General features: G+C 34.3%; 1 protein-coding gene across 1 annotated transcript; it reads left to right on the top strand.

Annotated features, from left to right (window-relative positions):
- The first annotated feature begins 15,760 nt into the window (after nucleotides 1-15,760).
- On the top strand, nucleotides 15,761-16,624 carry LOC129218736 (uncharacterized). Its single transcript, XM_054853059.1, has one exon. It carries the CDS (start codon nucleotides 15,761-15,763, stop codon nucleotides 16,622-16,624), a length of 864 nt encoding a protein of 287 aa, XP_054709034.1.
- The last annotated feature ends 4,515 nt before the right edge of the window (nucleotides 16,625-21,139 follow it).

Below are 21,139 nucleotides of genomic sequence, written 5' to 3'. Positions count from 1 at the left end.
CGCATACTAGCCCCGGTGTCCCCTACTCAATTCAGATTTTATCGGAAAACAACAAAAACCACGCCCACTAAAAGTAAAAACATATAATTTTTCAAAGCGAGGGGGCAGCTCACCCTCTCCCTCGAGCTCTCTAAGGGATGGGCTTCATCCTCCCCATCAAAGCGTGATATCATTTGTGGATGGTCCCTACGATTTTTTCCTCACACTTTTTACATCATTTCTTATGCAATTCTAACTTTCGTCTACGAAATCGACGCACAAAAAAATGGTAAAGTAGATTACTGCTGCAAAAAGTAGAATAAAGCGATGAATTTGGTTTTGTGACATTTGTATTCAGATGCGTCTTAGAATATATGTGAGGGACCTACAGCGGAAAGATTTTTCCTTATTGAATGCGGAACGCGCCGTCGTATAATTGAATTTCTGATTCGGAAGGAGAGTTGTCTATACATTATTTTTTCTTATTAGCTCTGGATCCCTTTCTTTCACCATCAGCTTCTCGTAATTCATTTAAAATTTTATTGGGAAAGTGAAAATTATGCAATTCTTCAACTGGAAGGAATGGTTGAAAGAATGCTGTGAAGTTCTAAGTACATGATATTCAGAAATGCATTTCCACTGACGATCAAATGCAGAAAACGAATATATTTTTTTTAAATGAAGCATAAGTAATCCATTTCATAAGAAGTGTGCGTTGTACCTGAGAATAAAACTTTTTTTCCTGCTTTTACGTACGAAGTTTATTTCTTCAATGCCGTCGTAAGTAAAAGTTAAATTTATTGTATTACCACTACATGAAGTATGAATAGTTGCATTATCATTCGTAAGACTAAGCACCAACAAACAGTTGAAGAGGTAATGAAGTTGTTTACATAAAAGTTTACATTATTGAGATTTCTAAACATAAAGTAAAAAAAAGAAAACACATTTCATATAAGTATTCATTATAATTCAATTGTAATACTTTTCAAAAACAGTACTTCTACCCTTGAAAACTTAAGAAAAGAAGCTAAGAATGTTGGATTGTTTATTTATATTTTTATTTTTTAAATTTAGATTTCGCAAGTTGGATTCCGTTGTCAGTTACATGAAACATTAATTTATTCGGTCCTTGATTAGTTTCTAGAATTTGGATTGTAAGTTTAACTATCTGCCAGGACATTTTTTTTTTTACGAATTAACTTTAAAATATGCATTTTTTATGTAAAAAATACAATGCAAAAGATATACGTACTAAACAAATTTCAAAACGAAGTCCTATTTCGAATTCTTCGCACCAAATTCCATGCCTTTTTTTTTTTTTCTAAGCAATAAATAACACACTGTTTGCGAAGTTCTTCCTTGAATTAATTAGGTGGTATGTAGCTTAAAAACGGAGAAGCTGAGAGTCTAAAACTTCAGATAATGCATTACTGACTTATAAACGGCGAAGAAACGGGAAAAGTTGTTGGATATATTACGTCAAAAATCTCATGCACGGAGGAATTTCGGAAAGAGCAAATTTTGATGCATTTCCGCAGTCCGTATAAATCACTTTATAAGCTATCGGGATAATGAAAAAAACCAAATGAATCACTTCAGTAAGGAGGAAAGAAGTTCTTAGCTCATTTGAAACCATAATATATTTTTGAAATTCGTAAAATAGTTTTGTGAACATAGCTTTTCTAAAAAGAAGAAAATAACTGAAATTTCCAAGAACAAATGCAGTTTTGAAGTAATTAACAGCAGTTTATTTTTAACATGATAAAAACTTGCGAGAACGATGCGAGCACCCTTAACAGTTAATGAACGCGTCAGCTTCTACCAATGATGTTTTTTACCTCTTCATCTAATTGTCTGTAGAGCATTAAAACTGTAGTATAACTATGACACTTGACCGTAGAAGAGTTCATTTATGTCTGGGATTATAAAAAAAAAATTCCTACTTTAGCACAACTTCATTAACTGATATTTGTTAATATATAATAAGGTGATTTAAAACAATTAGTTTTTTTTTTCATCAATATTAACAATTTAGATTTTTCTATGGATTCCTTTTACAATTTAAGTTAATTTATTCGTTACTCAATTTCTTTTTGAGAAATGATTTGTAACATTGAGCAGTTTTACTAATTTTTCCACATCAAATCCTGTGTGCAAGGGACTTTCTTCAACCTTCAAGACTAGATTTTTTTAACTACAAGTAAACATTTGTTTGGGTAGTCTGAAGTTCTTTCAAGAAAGCTAAAGATAATTTTAGCACTGATAAAACTGGCTCCATGTTAATTAATTCAATGTCGAAGGTCTAGAGGTATAATTTTAAGAAAAAGCAAGATATTTATAGTTGTTACTTAATCGATAACTTTATTTACAACAAAGTAACGTATTCTGCTATCGGTACCAAAAAAGTAGGAAGAGACGTCGTATTTTAATTAGTGTCGTGGTTTTGCATTTTTTATTGTAACAAATTGTTTGCAATTAAGCTTTCGAGATTATTTTAATGAGCTACAAATGCTTTACCGTCTCGGCATTTTTATGACTCTTTCCCGATAAAAACGATTGAAAAAATGTTTCGCTATAATTTATACATAAGTCGGAAAATGTTTAGTAGGACATAAAAATGTTTGTTAATGTAAACATTATTAAACATGTTTTTAAGCTACTCTATTTTGACCGAAGGTGCATTACTTAATTACGATTCTAGAATTTGATGAACTTAGGCCATTACACTTGGCCTCGTTTAAAATATTGTTACGTTTTTCATTCGTGTTAGCAATAAAAATATTTTATCTTATTTTATGAGATTACAAAACACGTGTTTTAGTGTACAGCCATTAGAATATTTAAATAAAAATGTTCAACAGTACTGTTTTAACTTCTATTTTTGTGTAATGATTTGTTCTGCAATAATGTTCAATTTCATTGAGAGAGAAAACATGTTTTTGCCTCCGAAATAACTTTGGACACATAATATGTTAAATTTCATTCAATGGTTTCTGCACGAAAAATAGTATGTTTTCGTCAAAGTCCTTAGAGCATTGCGCATAACATAAACCTAAAATTTTATTCTAAAAATGTATAGGGTTTTCTTTCTCTGATCTAAAGGAAGTGAATATGATATTAAAAATTTTAAAGGAAAAAAAAAAGAAATTAGTGAAAAAATACGAAATTTTACTTTTTATATAGTCCCCAAGCTCCCTACATTGCATTTAGGGAAACCACAAGCATGAAAAAAACAATGCGAATACAAAAAAAGTGACATTAGTACGACCAATATTCACCGAGATGTGAAATGCAGCGTCTTGTGACTTGCATCAATTTACACTTTCGGTCAAAAACATATTTTTGGGGGTTATATATCGGCTAACAAGTGCATAAAATTATATGTATGCATGGAGTGTGTTTTTTTTAACCAGGGCTGAACCAGGAGTTCTTCGACTTCTGATTTGGTTTAAATTATTGAAAAGTTTTATTTGATGGTACTGTCATCTATCGTGTGCTGTCTGAGCCAAGTCGGACTTCCATCTAAATTGATGCTCGATAAGCGGAAGCCGTACCTCTCAGCCGCAAATCGAATCGCTACTCGGGTTCAGATATCCGAGAGTCTCACTGAAAATTGTTGGCATACCATCACCTCAGAGCAAAAGTAAGATATCTAACCCCAGGAATGACACTAAGATATCTTACTGCTGCTCTGAGGCGACGATATAATAATTACGCATATAACTGCTACGGAGCCTGCTATATGGTAAATTGTAGGAAAGTATTATTAGGAATTGCATCCATGAAATTTGTCAGGATTACATTTAAAAGTTGATCTTCTATGCTAGACCACAACAAGGCTGTCCTCGCACCTCGTGCCGGATATACTACGTACTGAAGCGATATTCATGGCGTCTATATACCTCTAAGTATATTTACTATCACTGCTGTTATGTTGAACTTAATACATTGGCTTCAGAATTTGCAGCTTCTTTTGCTTTGTTCCGAGTTTTATTAATGATGGTATTTTTTACCTTTTTTTTTAGATTTTCAAATACTAAAGAATAAATATTTTTAACCCTCATAAAATTTCCTTGAACTTCATTATGCAATTGAGGTAGTGAGAAGCAAAGGGATGTAAGTGACAAAATTAAAAATTTGGAGATAACCAGTACAAATGGTAGGTGAAGCCCTCCTCTATCTTGGGGCAAGATATAGTACTAGAAGCCCTGTTAGGTTCTGGTATAAAGCTTGATTTAGAAAAAAATTTTAATGAAAGCCTACCTAGGATCTGATATTTAAACGCATTTTACTCAAAACTTCAAAATGTCCACTTGCATCCCTTTGCTACTCACTGCCCTCAATTGTATTTTATCAAAACAATACCTTCATCGTTTATTATAACTCGTAGTGTGGCTAAAAAGAAAAAATACTTAGCTTTTCAAAAGATTTTAATCCTGACATAAAATTATAGTGCCGAAAGAGCTCTTGTTATCCTATTGGTCAAACTTTCTTTGAACTTCAACCACAACCAAGTACGTAATGAAGTTTCATTCCAGTTATGCAATGACTAATTACTATTAAAGTAGTTTTTAAACTTAGGCTAATTACAGAAAAGTTTTCTTTTGCATGGTTTTACAGCTACTCATTAATGAAATACTATCTATTGGCATAGTTTTGTCTGAAACTGCCTTTTATATTTTTTGCATTAAAAAATTTCATTCTCCAGTTTTCTTTACCTCTTTCTGTAGAAATAATTCTGTTTTCTTAGTTTGTTACATGTGAAAGCTTTATACATTTTTAACAAGTCAGCGGGCAATAAACATGGCTTCTTTCTGTATGAGGTTGATCTAGGTAGATAATCGCAATATACACAATCAGTTTAGAAGCTATAGAAGATCTACAGCAACAATAATCAATCTGCGACCATTCTATGTGAACCGCGAAATCTTTCAAATGAGGCAGTGAGAAGCAAAGAGATGTAAGTGGACTTTTTAAAGTTTCTTATAAAGTGTGCTAGGTGAACACCCTAATTTTCGAGTAACGTCGGTTTTGAGATTTTGATAAATTTGGACAGCCAAAAAATATTCTTCTTTCTAAATTCGCAATTTCTTTTTAAATCGATGAATTATTAAGAAACTAGAAGGAATTTCCCAATTTCAAACGCACTGCTTATACTAATTGTGATTTTTTTTTTCTTTCTTTCTTGATTTTCTCATAACTACGTTTTCAAAGTATTTATTTACGCCAACAGCTCTAGCAAAAAAACTATTAACTCTAAACATTTGAAACTTTGCAAAAACGGCAATTGAATATATTACTTTGATATAAACTCCTAAAAGCTAATGTGCATGCCAAATGTGGTTTTGAAATAATGATCAATTAAAGTTAGGGGGCAAAAAGCACGTTTTTCGGGGAAATTTTTCAATCATTTACCCATTAAACCTTGTTTTAATCAATTATTTCCAAATCGGAGGGTTATACCACCTCTGATGTCTAACTAAGGTATAGACTAGAGACGAAAACAGTCGGGGAAAAAACCGGAAATTTTCAGAAAAAAACGGAAAAAAACCATTTTTTTTCGAAGAAATAAATTTCTAGTTCGGAAAAATTGAAAAAAAAAAGAATTTTTTTAACTTTTCAGGGTTTTAATTGAAATTTTCAGCAAAAAGTGATTAGAAATTTTTCACGCTTAAATTCTGATGCAATTTCCTGCCCCTCCCGTTTTGTTAAAATACTGTCTTAACGTTAATGCAAGTTGTTGCATGACAATATAATTTGCATATAGATCAAAAAATGTTTAATAATACTTTTTACAAAAAAAGCTTAAACCAATAACCTTAGTGAAGAATTTATTTTCCTTCTTCATAAAACAAACAAGCATAACTTTATTCTCTAAACTGGGTTTCTGCTGACTACGAACCAAATGTACAGGGTGTGACAAAAAAAAAAAAAAAAACCCGGGCAAGCAATTTTCCAAGAAACTTTATTAAAAATAAATAAACTAACAAAACACAAAAAATAATAATATGAGAAGACCTTTAGCAATGATTAAATTTAATTGGTTTCAAACTAGCAGCCTTTTGCAGTAATACAGAGATGCAACTGCTTAGTGAAATTTTCATTCAAGGGCAGCAAGTCCTTTTATCAATCCTATTCCCCATAAAGCAATTGGTTTAGAGAGTTCAATTTTATATGTAGTTTAGGGTAGACCTTTGACTCTAAAATAGGCCATACAGTGTAATAAATGGGATTGAGGTCGAGCGAGTAGAGCGTCCACTCAAAAGATGATATCTTGTCAAAAACAATGCGCTTTGCACCATTCTTGTCTTTTTGGCCATATGAACCGGTGTGGAGTTAAAGGAAAATGTCCAGTCTCTACAATGCTGAAGTGCTCTTAGGCCCTCTGAAGTACAATAATTTCTAAAATGTCCTTCTGGTTCACTTTTTGATTCATTTTACGGCCCTCATCCACAAAAAAATTAGAGATTTTTTGTCGCTTCTCCTGATTTCATCTCAGACCAAGCCAGACTTCGGATTTTGGCGATATCTAACACTTTCTAAGCTTCTTGGAGTGTCTACCAAGGGCGCCCATATGCAAAATTTTAAGGGGGGGGGGGCTCTGATATTTTCCCCATGGTTTAGCAGGATATTTTCCCCCTGGAAACCGACTTTAGTTCATTATGGGCTTTATTTAATTCATTAATGGTTGAAGAAAAAATGTTACATTTTTACAAAGAAAAGAGTATTAAAAGGAAGGAAGTTCTCATTTCCAAAGGGGGGGGGCTTGAGCCCCCACTTTCCCGCCTATATGGGAGCCAATGGTGTCTACAGACCAAATCCTACGGTTCTGGGGGATATGAACCGGTTGAACGGTAAATCAGTGAAAGGTATCTCTTCCAGTGTGGACTTGAGGGCCCGTCTCAAACGTTTCTGGCATCTTTAGAGTCATACGATAGCCTGAATTTTTGGAACTTGCAAAACTTCTGTTTGAGCTGTTTTTTCCCTTATTCGCACTTATCGGTCACAAATTCCCACAAACGACTGCTCTTATGGAAACCCGAATATTTTATTGAACTCACGTTTGGATGACCTGACGATAAACTGAAATGTTCATTGTTCATTTTTGTACACTTTTCGGACATAGACTATCATTTTCAAGCCTTTTGAAACGGCATGCCGTTTCAAATACTACTTGTCGAGGCACAATAAGCAAACGAACTGTCGTTCTACTTGGTTAAACAACTTAATATAGCAGGTATTTCGCTTAAAATTGTAAGAAAGCCGTAAAAACAATACATAAACTAGGTAATATATTGTAAATTATTTCCTAATAAAGTGAGAAACAAAAATAGATTAGGTACTCATTAAAATGAAATTACATTTCTTCCATTCGATGATACAATTTTGTCCGATTTTTTTTTTTTTTTTTTTTTTTTTTTTTTTATTGCACCCTGTAAACTGCCGTGCTAAGCAAAAAAGGGGAATTTGCAGTTGGGCTCAAGCTGAGATATTGTATTTTAAAGTGTGGCTCTTCCATATGTTTGATTCAGATGTCTTTTTTTTTTTTAAAGAATTTTTCAAAACAATAGCTCTTGATCAAATGACCCTAAAATATTTTATTTATTAAGTAAAATACGAAACAGAGAACAACTTGGTTATAATAACTCAAGTTTGTTCAAAAGGGCTGGTATGACTACTTGTGCTACTGTGCTTATCACGGCCGTATGAATAAACTTAAACTCCAGTTTAATTTTGGTTCAGCTCAAGAAAAACCAATTTAGTTTTGATTTGGACTTAGACTGGATTAGAAAAAATCAAAACTCAATAGCTTTCATTTTCAGACAGTAACATTGTATTATTTTTCTTCCAAAAAAAAAAAAAAAAATATCAATCATGTTTGAAAGTCGAAAATTTCAGAAGTTTCAAAGGCAATTTAAAATAGAAAATGTAATTGTTATGATTAGACACATTACCCAATATTATTGGTTGAGTGACACTTGACTTATTTCTGGGTTTGACCATGAAAGTCCTCTACTCAGTTATAAAACAAAAAGGTTTTTTCTTCTAATTAATCTTACCTTTATGTGTATTTCTGTCAAGCAGTGTGTGGATAGCATATATTTTTTAATGCTTAACCCTTTATAGGGAAGTAGCAGTCAGCTGCTTTTTGCATAGCAACGGAACCTGGCAACCGTTCCTGGTGGACAAGCAACCTCCAGTTCGCCGTATTAGCTGCATGTTATTGCGAGTGCGATGTTATTTTTATGCTTTTTCTTTGTATAAAATGCATTCTGAATATTGTCAAAGCCATAATAACGAAGAAAAACGATGAAAAACTGAAAAAATGAAGAAAATCAACAATAAGGACCAATATTTATTGAGTAAAAATGAGCTTTCAGCAAAGCAATCTGACTTGATGGACTTGAATCCTGAATTATTCGATTTATGGCTTCAGTGCCAATGCATTAGAAGAATTTAAAGCGTACTGAAGTTTAAAAGCTTATTACCTTTTCTCTTGTGGATGTATTTCGGATTTTTTATATGTAAAATTTTCGGCGATATATGTACGGTGACTGAAACGATAAGTAAAAATCATGTTTAGCATACCGGCGTCTGTCCAAATATTTTTGCAATAACCTTGTTTTGTGCGCGTTTAATTATATAAATATAAAATTCGATTCATTTTCTAAAGGATTGATTTTTGTTTTGAATATCATATTTTCTATGAAATTGATCCCAGAATTTATGCTAAACTTGGTCTCCTAAGAAATACAAAATTTTTAGTGCAGTTTTTCAAGAGCAGATTACATGTTGAATTGTTAGAACTTCATGAGCAAAAAAAGACAACACACCAGAGACAGATTCAGTTTTCACACTTGCTAATAAAACTGAATTATTGGTGAACATTTTAAATAAATGGAAGAATGGAAGAAATTTTTGGCTCTCAAAAACTAAACATGCCTTGACATAAAAGTAGTAGAAAGCATAAATAATAAAATAATTAGTGCTTTTACTGTTTAGAATACATGCTGGATATGGAGTATGTATATTATCTGCAAAGATAAATGATTATTCTGATTTTGAAATATTGAGAAAAACTTCCTTTGCCAACTTTTCAATCCTCTGAATATTGATAAAAGTTATCCTTCTCGTACAACTCAGATTTATAACATGAATTGTGGAGTATATCTGCTAATTTGCGTAGTAAGTTTTCAGTCATGGAAGTTTTTAGACAGACCTGTCATTTAAGGGTCAACTGCCCCCCCCCCCCTTCAGGCTTGTCATTTCGAGTTTTCCAGGGAGGAGCAAGCAATGCAAAACCCTTTTATATGTAAAAACATTAATTTTTCAATGGCCAGCTTTGAAAAATTAATGTTTTTTTTCATAAAAGAGTGCAGGTTTTGTTGTTTTCCAATAAAAACTTGCATTAAATATAGCCCTTTGCCCCCTCCCCAAAAAATTCAAAACGACAGGCTTGTTTTTTGAATCTTTACAACAGTCCTAAATAAACTGTTATTTATTGTGGTAAATTAATTACAATTCGTAAAGCAATATGTGATTCCATTTTGAGCGGGATTATTTTTTGTAGTTATTGTAGAAAATTCGTTTTTGATCTCTTAAATACTTGGTTTTAACAAGGCGGGTAGGTTCGTGCCAAGCCTGATCGGTGCCCTTGTGCAAGTGTCTTTTAGGCACCTTTATGCTGTGACGTTCAGGAAAATCTAGTTAACACCTGTAGTGAGGTTTTGTCGACAAATATAGCGAGGAAAAAATACAGTTAAATTTAGGTGTATGTTTTGGTTCATAGCTCGAAGTTCTCTCGAGTTCAGTAGCTCACCTGAAATGCTAATGCGTTTCCGGAAAATAAAATACAGTGCACCATTTATACTTATCTTTTTTATATATTCTTATCAATTATACGTTTTTTAAATTGGTCCCTGCAGAGTCTAATACACATTAACCTAGACTTATAGTACATTTTTTTCATTTGTTTGCTTTTTTCACAGTCCCTTCAAAAAGGTATAAACCGTGCTTTACTGTATTCTAATACTGAAGTTAACGCCACTCTAAATTTCTCTCTAATCTTTAACTGATGAATAATTAATCAAACTTTTATGACTGTCAAAACATAACAGGTGCTTTACTGTATTCAGATACTGAAGTTAACGCCATTCTAAATTTCTCTCTAATCTTTAACTGATGAATAATTAATCAAATTTTTATGAATATCAAAACATAACAAGGTACTGACTATATTTCAAAATTGAAGCACAATAATATAGAGGATATTTCACCTCAAAAACTGAAATTTAATTTTTTTCCTGCAAATTAATTCTTAGGTACGGAATCGTTAAAAAGACGTTGAATTTAATATCTAAAACAAATGCATTGTGCAAAACTCCATTTTTTTAAATGCGATATCCAAATAGTTGAAGAAAACGGTGGGGGAGAGGGAGAATCAAGGTTTTTAATTTTTGGTCAAGTAGTCACTTTATGGAACTAAAAGGTTAACCAAATTATTGTCTACAGTATTACAATATATAAATATTACACACAAGTAAATAATATGGGCAATTCCATGATAAGGTCAACCAGATGATCAAATTTTCAAAATTAAAATATGTAAACAAATGAGGCGTCATTTTAAAGGTAAAGTTGTATATTTTGAAACGCCTGTCTAAAATTTGATCACTTCAGTTATAAATAAGTTACAGCAGGTTAAACCAAGGTCAGCATCTTGAGTATTTTCAAACCATATTTGTAGACTCTCGAAGAAATTCTGTTTTTTCCAAAAAATACATGCTAATATTATGAATTGAGATGAATAACCATTTAAAGATACAGAGTGTTGCTGGTGATGTTGCAAAAATACGTTTATACTTTAGGGATCTATTTTGAAAAACTAACATGATTTTTTATTCAGTGGGATGTAGTAAGTATCTTGTAAATAAATTTGACCATTTTGGAACAGTTTATATTTGGTAAATGGAATTAAAACTGAGAAATTTTTCTTCATTTTTTACGTCCGACACCATGGAATTGCCCATATGTAATGTGCTTACCGTATTTTTATGTATGATAACATGAAGCAGCCAAATTACCACAAATAATAGTTAAAAATCTGAAAAATACGTATTGCACAGATTATAATGCAACATATTCACCACAAGCAATGGCACAACCAAAGGTAGATCCAGGGAGTTAGAATCCTCTCTGAAATGAGAAACAAACTTCAAAAATGGAAAATGTCCATTTCTTACACGTAGTTTTCTTACATAGCACAAAAAAAAAAAAAAAAAAAAAAAACTAATTGGAGTGCGTAGAATTCCATATACAGTGAAATCCCATTACAATGAAATTTTCGAACAAAAAATACAATGAACAAAATGTGCGGTCCCATTTTTAAAACGTATTAAGATGTATAAAACATCTCATTTTAACGAAGAAATTTTTTTCAAAAATTTGTTCCACGAAATATTTTTTTCAACGTCAGTTCGAATATTTTGTACTTAATGCTGTTTTCAGAAACTAAAAAACAACTTTCACAAGTCACTATGTGAAAACTCCATTTGTACTTTCAAAACAGAGCCATTCAAGGTGGAAATGCACTCATACTGAAACATGGGTTTATGTGTGACAACAAAAGCTAGTGTCTATCCAAGCGCTGTCGATTTCTGCACACCAAAAACGCAAGGCACCTTGCGAATTCGGAAAGGGTTCTTGTGGTCAGTATAATAACGATTATCAATTAGAATCTTTTATAATGTCTACTGGGACCAAATGTCTCGCATAAAAGAAAATAGCAACACTTTTTGTGATGACGACCAGTGAATAAAAGTTCAGTGTTCAATATTTTTTTTTTCAGAATAATTAATGTGTTAATTATATTTTAGTTTTTTGTAACTGTAAAAGTTGCATATTTACGTATATTAGGGTGTAGGTTTGTAAAATTGACACTTTTATAAAAATAAAGTAAGTTTTTAGACGATTCCGTTACAATGAAATATTTTATCAGTCCCTTGGAGTTCGTTGTAATGGGATTTCACTGCATTTCTTTTACTTATGTAATGCAAGGATCGATCGAATTTAAAAACAAACTTTTTCCTCCTTTTTTCATTAAAAAAAAAAAAAAAAAAAAAAAAAAAAAAACCTAAGGATTTCACAAAACAATGATGTTACGACTAAAGACAATTATTCGATAGCGATTATGGGAGGGAAGGAATTATAGATCCGGGCCTAGGCCAGACATATAAAGGTGGGGTAGATTATTGCAAGGCCGTAGCCAGGATTTTATTTCAGTCGGGCGGGGGGAGGGGTTTATAACGAAAAAAGTTTATAGATAAAAATGCAAAGGGCAGAGGCCCAGTAGCAGATGTTAATTTATTCTGTTAAGTCCTCTCTCTCTCAATTGCCGGACTGTCATCAAACCCGTTAAAGTTATAAAGGTAGGGTACTCTGTTCTAAGGAGAAGAGGTGGTTTCTGTGCCAACTCATTGTTTTTACCTACCCCAACAACTGTTTGATAATTTTTAGGTTATCATAGCTATGGGCTTACAACCCATAAAATTCGACATAATCATAAATTTTTCATATGAGGGGTGATTTTTACTTATAACATATACACATCAGCAGTGCTGCAATTAAGAAAAAATGTTTGAGGGGACTCATTAAAAGAAAAGGTGGTTTCAAACCAATTGACATCACATTTGCATTAATTACAGTAAAAAAACAAAACAATTATACTACAACTACAGCATTGTGTGTAAGTATAAATATGTATGTATGTAAAAAGGAGCAATAGAAATTTTATTGGAAATAAAAGTTTTTATTTGAATGTGTTCTTTTTGTGCCTTCCATTCAAAATTATTTAATTGATTTCGATGATTTTTGAATGATAAAGCATCAAAAAGTTTTTCTCCCACAATGGGCAGTTAAATTGCAGATACAGTAGAACTCCATTCTGCTGGTCTCTGAAAAAGACTGTACTGATACATTAAAATATTCCGGATTTACTTTACCCTTTTTCAGAAAGTCCACATGATTGTTTTTCTACAAACAGATCAAAATAATTTTTCAGCTACAAGACTCACAGAATTTTTTTTAAAGATAAATGTTTTATAGCTGTTTGAAGCCGCTCTGGCATCCTTTTTGCACTGTCTAATTTTTCTTTGTCTGTGAGAAGGATTTCCTCTGTCCGTCCAATATTCCTTCATGGCAGTTGAGGGCTAGAGCTGCTGGTACCCTTCTTGAAATTTTTCCAGCAGTTGGTGACACGTGTCGTCTCATTAAATAACGAAGTCCTTCAAGATCAGATTAACTGAACGCCTTTGATGATAATAACGAAAACAAAGAAGATATAATCGAGAATGTCCCCACAGATGATTAAGCAATTCTGAGTACAAAAACTCTAAAGCTATTTACAATTGTAAATGCCAACCAAGAAGTGAATTTGTAAAAAAAATGTTAACAAATTGTGCTATAAATGAAATTGTATCAAAAAACAAGTAAAAAGGTTACACATTTTCCCCCTACTTCATTGAATAATAGTCGATTTTTAAACAATGTGCTCAGATTTTGAACAAGGCCCTGATTTTAAGTTTTTCCGCTTGGAACGTTTTTCATCACTGGTTCTACAGAAAGTGTAAAATCAAGTTTTCACTAAACCATAATTTTCTATTCATTCTGAAAACTTAATACAGTTATCTCTGACTTATATGTCAGCACATGAGATCAAAATAAAAATAAGTGGCACATTCATTAATGGAATTCACATTTTAGATCAAATTAAATTTCAAACCAGTTAAAAGAGTTGACACAGATAAAGCAAAATGAACTTAAAATTTTAACACGAACCATGAACTATTAAGTTTGACTTTATTTCTGTCCATGTGGTAAAAATACATTATGTGGTATTCGTATGGTCTAATTTAGCGAGAAACTTTATATTTAGAATATACTACGTTGTCCCGTACTTGGTAGCAGAAAAGAGTCCATATTTCTGTTGTCAAATTCAATGCATCCTTATGAAGTGTAAATAGTTCTTCCAAATTTTCATACCAACAAGATCATTTGCAGAGCAGAATTTTAAAGACTAACTCTGTCTCTGAACAAATGATCCAGCTAGTGAAAATTTTCCTTGTGTTTCTGATACAACTTTTTTGGTACTTCTCATCCGTAGAGAATCATAAAAAGCTAATTAAGCTCGCGGTAGTGTTTGTAATCGGGTACGAAAAAAATTACCATCGTAATGAAAAAAATAAAAATGGGGAACACATAAAAAGACTCAATGTAATTAAACAGGAAAGCTATTCTGATCAACATAATAAAAAACTATTAAATTTATTAATAGATAAAACATTTCAATTAAGGAATTTTATTCATCTATTCTCAATACTTATATCTGAGTAACATTAAAATATCAGTAGGGGAGTTACACTGAAAGTATTAAGTGCCTGAACATTAAACAGGATCAAAGCCCCCTATAAACGATTGCTTAAATTTTTATATTAAAAACCGCATTTTTTAACCGCTACAGGGGCGAAACCATTTGCGAGACTGTCCCGGGATTACATTCTTTTTCGATAGAACATGTATTAAGCACACATCCTTTGCCTCTTTTGGGAATTGTCATAACTATACAAACGTTCAAGAATAATAAATTTTTAATAGAGAACATTTAAACATAAATCCAAGGGGAAACTTTTTGACAACATGGTCTGTAGAGTTGGAAAGGAAATAAAAGAGTCCGGCAATTTAGAGCCTTCGAATCCGACTCCTTTACCCAAAATCAGTCCCACTCCGGCTCCGTAGTCCTGATCAAAATTTATTGCTTAAGAAACACTATGAAAACACTTAATAGCAGCAGAAAATAACACCTACACTGCACAGCAAAAGAAATAGTATAGAAGGCAACAAATGTCAAACAAACAATTCCCAAAAACAAAGGGAGGAGGGGGAGAGAGTTCATAAAATTTGTGGAAAACTGTTTATTTTGTGACTTTGACTTATCTAATCTCAATGTGATGAGTTTTACTGAGAGGAAAAAGTGCAACGAAGTTCGTTTAGCATGAAATTCAATAGCAACACAACGCGGAGCAAGTCGGTTCAGTGATTATAAAAAAAAAATTTAGAATCTAAACATTGCGTATTGTGGTTAAACGTAACACGAAATGTAATGACAAAATTTATGACAAGGCAAAAAAGTTATATGATGAAGGGATGGAAAAAAAAAAAGCAGAAATAACACCCACACTACAGGCAAACGAAGTTGTGACTTTGACTCGTCGAGAATGCAAATAATTTTTGATGCAACGCAAACGTAACGTAAACATCATGGATGGGTGAGTGAAGTAAACAAAAATTTAATCTCACTCTAAAAAAGAATCTGTACGTAAAGTTAACAAAATACTGGTTGTATTAGTCACTTCAACTTATCTAGTATTAAAATAAAGGCTCATCAATGCCAAGAAATTAGTTGAACAGTGCCTAATTCAATAAAAATTAGATCACACGCAGCATTACGATGTAAAAACATGGAAGCGAAAGAGATGCTTTGACAGCCGAGCGAACAGCACTGTAGTGAAGTGAAGTCACTGATTCCTGCGAGCGAGCAACTCAACTCGAGCGGAGAGCAGGAGTGGAACGAAAACAATTCGGCGATCGAACAGACGCGTTTGATTTGGTGTGTATCATTGTAAGATTAATAAATAATATGGAGTCAGATGATAGTGTTTACTGAATCAACAACAACACTAAAGCTACAGTGGTGACCTCCGGACTATTTTGTGCATTGAAAATGAGTACTGATAAAGAAATTCCGAAAGAAAGCGTTTCAACGGACGTTCTTTCTGAAACCGAAAGCACTGAGCAAGCCTGCTTTGTGGGTCATGTTGGAGTGAAAGTTCCACCGTTTTGGAAGCCTGATCCCAGGATTTGGTTTCTGCAGTTAGAAGCACAGTTCCGTCGTGCAAAAATCACAAGTGACGAAACAAAATTCGACCTAGTCGTCAGTTCCATAGAGGCGGAAATCCTAGCGCAAGTTACGGACATTTTAGTTACCCCACCACCCAACAACAAATATGACGCAATAAAAGATCGCATGATTTCGACTTTCGCAGACAGTGAATCCCAAAGGACACAAAAATTGTTGACCCAAATTGAACTTGGGGATCGTAAACCTTCAATTTTACTCTGTGAAATGAGAAATCTTGCCGACCAAAAGGTTAGTGAAAATTTTCTAAAAACCTTGTTTTTGCAACGCCTCTCAATGGACATGCGCAGCATTCTATCAGTCAGCAACGATGATTTAAATAAACTGGCCACCATGGCTGATAAAATTTGGGACCTTCGATCACCCAATAATTACAATTTGGCTTCGGTGTCACATACTAATGTGTCGATGGTTACTTTGGAATCCCTCCAAAAACAGATAACAGATCTCCGAATACTGGTGGAAAATTTAAACAAAAGGGGACGTTCCTCAGCTCGTCGTCAGCATAGTGGGAAGAGCCACAGCAAATCTGGCAGCCGCAAACCCTCCGATCAGCACGGAATATGCTACTTCCATTCAAAGTATGGTGATAAAGCGTATAAATGCTTACAACCATGCAGTATGTCTCTTCAACTACGGCGTGAGGGCCCCGACGTGCAGGAAAACTGATACCCCGGCTTTCCACGGCGACAGGGAGCCTAGGGGCGGAGCTGAGTCGCCTCTTCATTAGTGACAAAGCATCAGCAGCCCTTTTCCTGGTAGATTCAGGGGCGGAGATTTCTGTGATTCCTCCAACGCTCACGGAAAGAAAAAAAATGTACATAAGTTTGAACTATTTGCAGCAAACCATTCGAAAATTAAAACTTTTGGGCAGAAACTGTTACGACTCGATCTTGGCCTCAGACGAGACTTTGTATGGCCGTTCATAATAGCCGATGTCGACAAGCCAATCATCGGGATAGATTTTCTGGCAAACTTCAACCTTTTAATCGACAGCAAAAATCAAATGCTAATAGATGGAAATACAAAACTGTCAACAAAGGGAACGTTTTTTTCAACGAGAAGACCAGTCATCACCGAAATAGAAACGCAACAGCCATATATGTACATAGTCTCAAAATTCCCTGATCTGCTAAGACCTAATATTGTAAATACTAAAATTGTAAATCATAATATTGAACATTTCATCACCACACAGGGACCACCGGTATATAGTAAAGCGCGCAGACTTTCCGCAGAAAAATTAAAGGCCGCTCGAAAAGAGTTTGACTACATGCTACAGCAAGGTTTGTGCCGCCCTTCCAAGAGCAGTTGGGCCAGCCCACTACACCTAACCCAGAAAAAATCAGGTGATTGGAGACCTTGCGGGGACTACAGGGCCCTTAACAACGTTACGGTTCCAGATCGTTATCCGATACCATTTCTAACGGATTGTAGCTATATACTGCATGGAGCTAAGATTTTTTCATCCATTGACTTACTGCGAGCGTACCAGCAAATACCGGTGCATGAAGCGGACATCCAAAAGACCGCCATAACCACGCCTTTTGGGCTATTCGAGTTCCCCTTCATGCCGTATGGCCTTTGCAATGCAGCACAGACTTTCCAACGTCTGATAAACACTGTGTTGCAGGGATTAGACTTTCTTTTCTGTTATTTAGATGACATATTGATTGCTTCGAAGGATGAAGAGACACATCAAAAACATCTGTTCCTTCTCTTCGAGCGACTGAACGAGTATGGTCTACGCATTAACCTTTCTAAATCTATATTTGGTGTAACACATATCCAATTTCACGGATATGAAATCAGCTCCGAGGGAATGAAGCCTTTGTACATCCAAAGTCGATGTCATTAAAAATTATCCCGAACCTAGCTCTGCCACTAGCCTGAGACGGTTCCTGGGAATGGTAAATTTTTACCACAGATTCATTCCTAAATGCGCTGGCATACAGCAACCACTCACCAAGTTACTTGCTGGCCATAAAAAGAATAGCACCAAACCTCTTCAGTGGACTGACGAAAGTCGTGAATCGTTTTCCAGGCTCAAGGATGCCTTATGTTCGGTGACTCTCTTATCACATCCAGATCCAGAGGCTCAACTGAGTTTGGTAACGGACTCTTCAGACATAAGCATCGGAGCCGTCCTTCAACAAGAAATCGCTGGATTAAAAAAACCTCTTAGTTTCTTTTCAAGAACTCTATCCCCGGCACAGAGGAAATACAGCACGTACGATCGTGAACTTCTGGCCATTTACAGTGCAGTTAAGCATTTTAGATACTCACTAGAGGGAAGGCCTTTCGAAATCTATACGGACCACGAACCCCTCACATACGCTTTTCGACAAGACTTGGACAAAGCCTCTCCCAGACAAGCAAGACAATTGAGTTATATTGCTCAATTTTCAACGGATATTCGCTACATCAAAGGAGAAGAAAACATTATTGCTGATACCCTTTCCAGAATTGATACAATATCCGCACCATCTCCAATCAATTACGCAGCTATTGCAAAACTTCAAGATGATCACGATTTAACAATTTTGAAGAATAACCCAAGGCTGAGAATGGTTAAAATATCCATTCCAGAAACTGACGAATCCATTTATTGTGATGTCTCCACCAAGAGTAATCGACCCTACATCCCTCCAAACTTCCGACGACAGTTATTTTCTTCTATTCATAACCTATCTCATACAGGGATTAGAAGCACAAGAAAATTAATTACAAAAAGATTCATATGGCCAAATATCAATAAAGATTGTCAGTTATGGTGCAGGGAATGCGTGGAATGCCAAAAATCCAAGGTACAAAGACATACCAAATCAGCTCTTATGGACTTCAAGGTTCCTACCGAACGTTTCCAGCACGTTCACATTGATATCGTTGGACCCCTGCCACCATGTCAAGGTTTTAGATACTTACTAACGATGATTGATCGTTTTTCGAGATGGGTTGAAGCTGTTCCTATGTCAGATCAATCAGCAGAAACAGTTGCAACAGGCATGATCTCAACCTGGATTTCACGCTTTGGAATACCGCAACGTATTACGTCTGACCAAGGACGTCAGTTCGAAAGTCAAATCTTCTCATCTTTGAGCAAATACTTCGGGTTTCAAAAATCCAGAACCACAGCCTACCACCCACAATCGAACGGACTGCTTGAGCGACAACACAGGACTATTAAGGCAAGCTTGAGATGTCATTTACAACAAAGCAAATCTTGGGTTGACGCTTTACCTTTGGTTCTCCTCGGATTGCGTTCTGCACTGAAAGAAGACATAGGATACTCTTCGGCCGAGCTCCTTTACGGAAGTCCTCTACGTTTATCCGGAGAGTTTGTTGACACCATTCCTAATGTCACGCATTCAGAGTTTGTACAAAGGCTACAAAGTATTATCCGCAACCTAAAACCTTCTGCAACGACTACCCATGGTAATACGAACGTGTTCGTTTCAAAACAGCTTTTGAATTGCTCACACGTTTTCGTTAGAGTCCCTATATGAAAACGTAGTTTTCAGAGTTGCGACAACAGCTACGCTCGGAAAGCGCAACCGGTTACAGGAGAAAGATAGGGTTGCCGCCGAGCTGCAAGATTGGCTCCTTGTTCGCTTTCGAGTTTCATTAAAAAAAAATAGTCACAAGCGGGAGTGGGAAGAGTGGCTGAAACGGGTTCTGAAGGAAGGGGCACGCGGATTCGAAAATGCATGCTGTCAATAAATGAAACGCTCGATTTTGATTCAAACATTAGAAAAAGACAAAATGGCCCTGTGTTAGCAGAATTAAAAGCAGATTTTTTTTTCTTTAACCTTATTCTCTTTAATACGATTAATTTTAAATTAATCAAAAGATTCTGAGACAATGAAAATTATATTATAGTTTGAATTGATTCAAAATGAATGAAGGAATAAAAACTGATTGAGAAAATGAAAATAAATAAATAAGCAACAAATAACGAACATAAAAAATTGCTTGTTTTTGCTACATTAATTAAGTTTTATAAAGATTTTTGAACATAGAAATATTTCTTGAATTCATATCAAAAGCATTACTTTTTTTTCTATAAAAGGAAAAAAAAAAACAATTTTCTGATTTAAATGGAAAAGTTTAGCATTAGCTTAAAAATTCCGAAAGGAAATATATGCCTGGGATGTCCACCTACGGGGGGGGGGGGGCACCCATGTATATGCAAAGGAAAGTTTGAAAGAGTAATACTAGAAATATGCAGAAGCTTAAAACAAAGTATCCTATCCAGGCCCGGATCTATATATTTTGGGTCTCCGTGCAACAAAATCTCTATAGCCCCTCCCCAGAGGCCATCAGTGTATATTTGTAACATTAAATAAGTCTTAGTGCTAGGTTTTTTCAATTTTTTTTCTTCAATTTCATAGGCCGTTGGACCCCTTAAGACCTGGGACACCCCACACTGCGGGGATCCTATCTCGCTCCCCCCCCCCCCACTCCAAAAAAAAAAATTAAGAACCTCTGAATATTTCAATGGTTTAGTGGGCACACCTAGTTAATAGATTAATTTGTATTTAGTTGAAAACGAAATTATATTAATCAGAGGTCATTTTTATTTGAAACTAGATGCAGATAGAAATATTCAGAAATGAATTGGGAAGTTAAGGGGCGGGGGGCATGTATTTTGACATATATTTTTTTAACATTCGTATATGCATAAGAAACAGATGTCTCCATTGTTTTATATTTATTTCTTGAAAGTACACTATCTATTATTTAAAATTTTCAACAACATTTTTACACCAAAACAATACTAGAATGAAAGGTAGTTAGGTAGTAGACATTTTTTTAATGAAACAAAATTAAAACAATTCAGAGCACCAAAAAAGGACTTGTACTTATTTTGAATTTTTATGAGAAAACAAAAACTAAAAATTAAAAACAATTTAGCATGAGGAAAACTCATTTATTTCATGCTAAGTTTTCAGATCAATAGCATGATCTTATAGTTGTAATCTTGTTGTTGTTGCAAACAACATAGATCTCTGTTGTTCAATTTATTTTTTGGTGTTATTGTATCTATAAACTTTATTTAAAACCCAAAATTTCCAGCATTTTCATCCGAAAAAGAAAACATTAGTTTAATTAAAAACTTCACTCATTAATGGGCTAATCTTCAAAAAGTGCAACTTTGCTGTCACATGCCTTTTACAGTTAAAA

Source organism: Uloborus diversus, chromosome 3 (assembly GCF_026930045.1).
Source record: "Uloborus diversus isolate 005 chromosome 3, Udiv.v.3.1, whole genome shotgun sequence".
Lineage (NCBI taxonomy): Eukaryota > Metazoa > Arthropoda > Arachnida > Araneae > Uloboridae > Uloborus > Uloborus diversus.
The sequence above is the reverse complement of the archived record's forward strand: the minus strand, read 5'-3'. Positions and strand labels throughout refer to the sequence as shown.

Coding starts and splice junctions, on each gene's coding strand:
- LOC129218736 (XM_054853059.1), top strand. CDS start 15,761: ATGAGTACTGATAAAGAAATTCCGAAAGAAAGCGTTTCAACGGACGTT.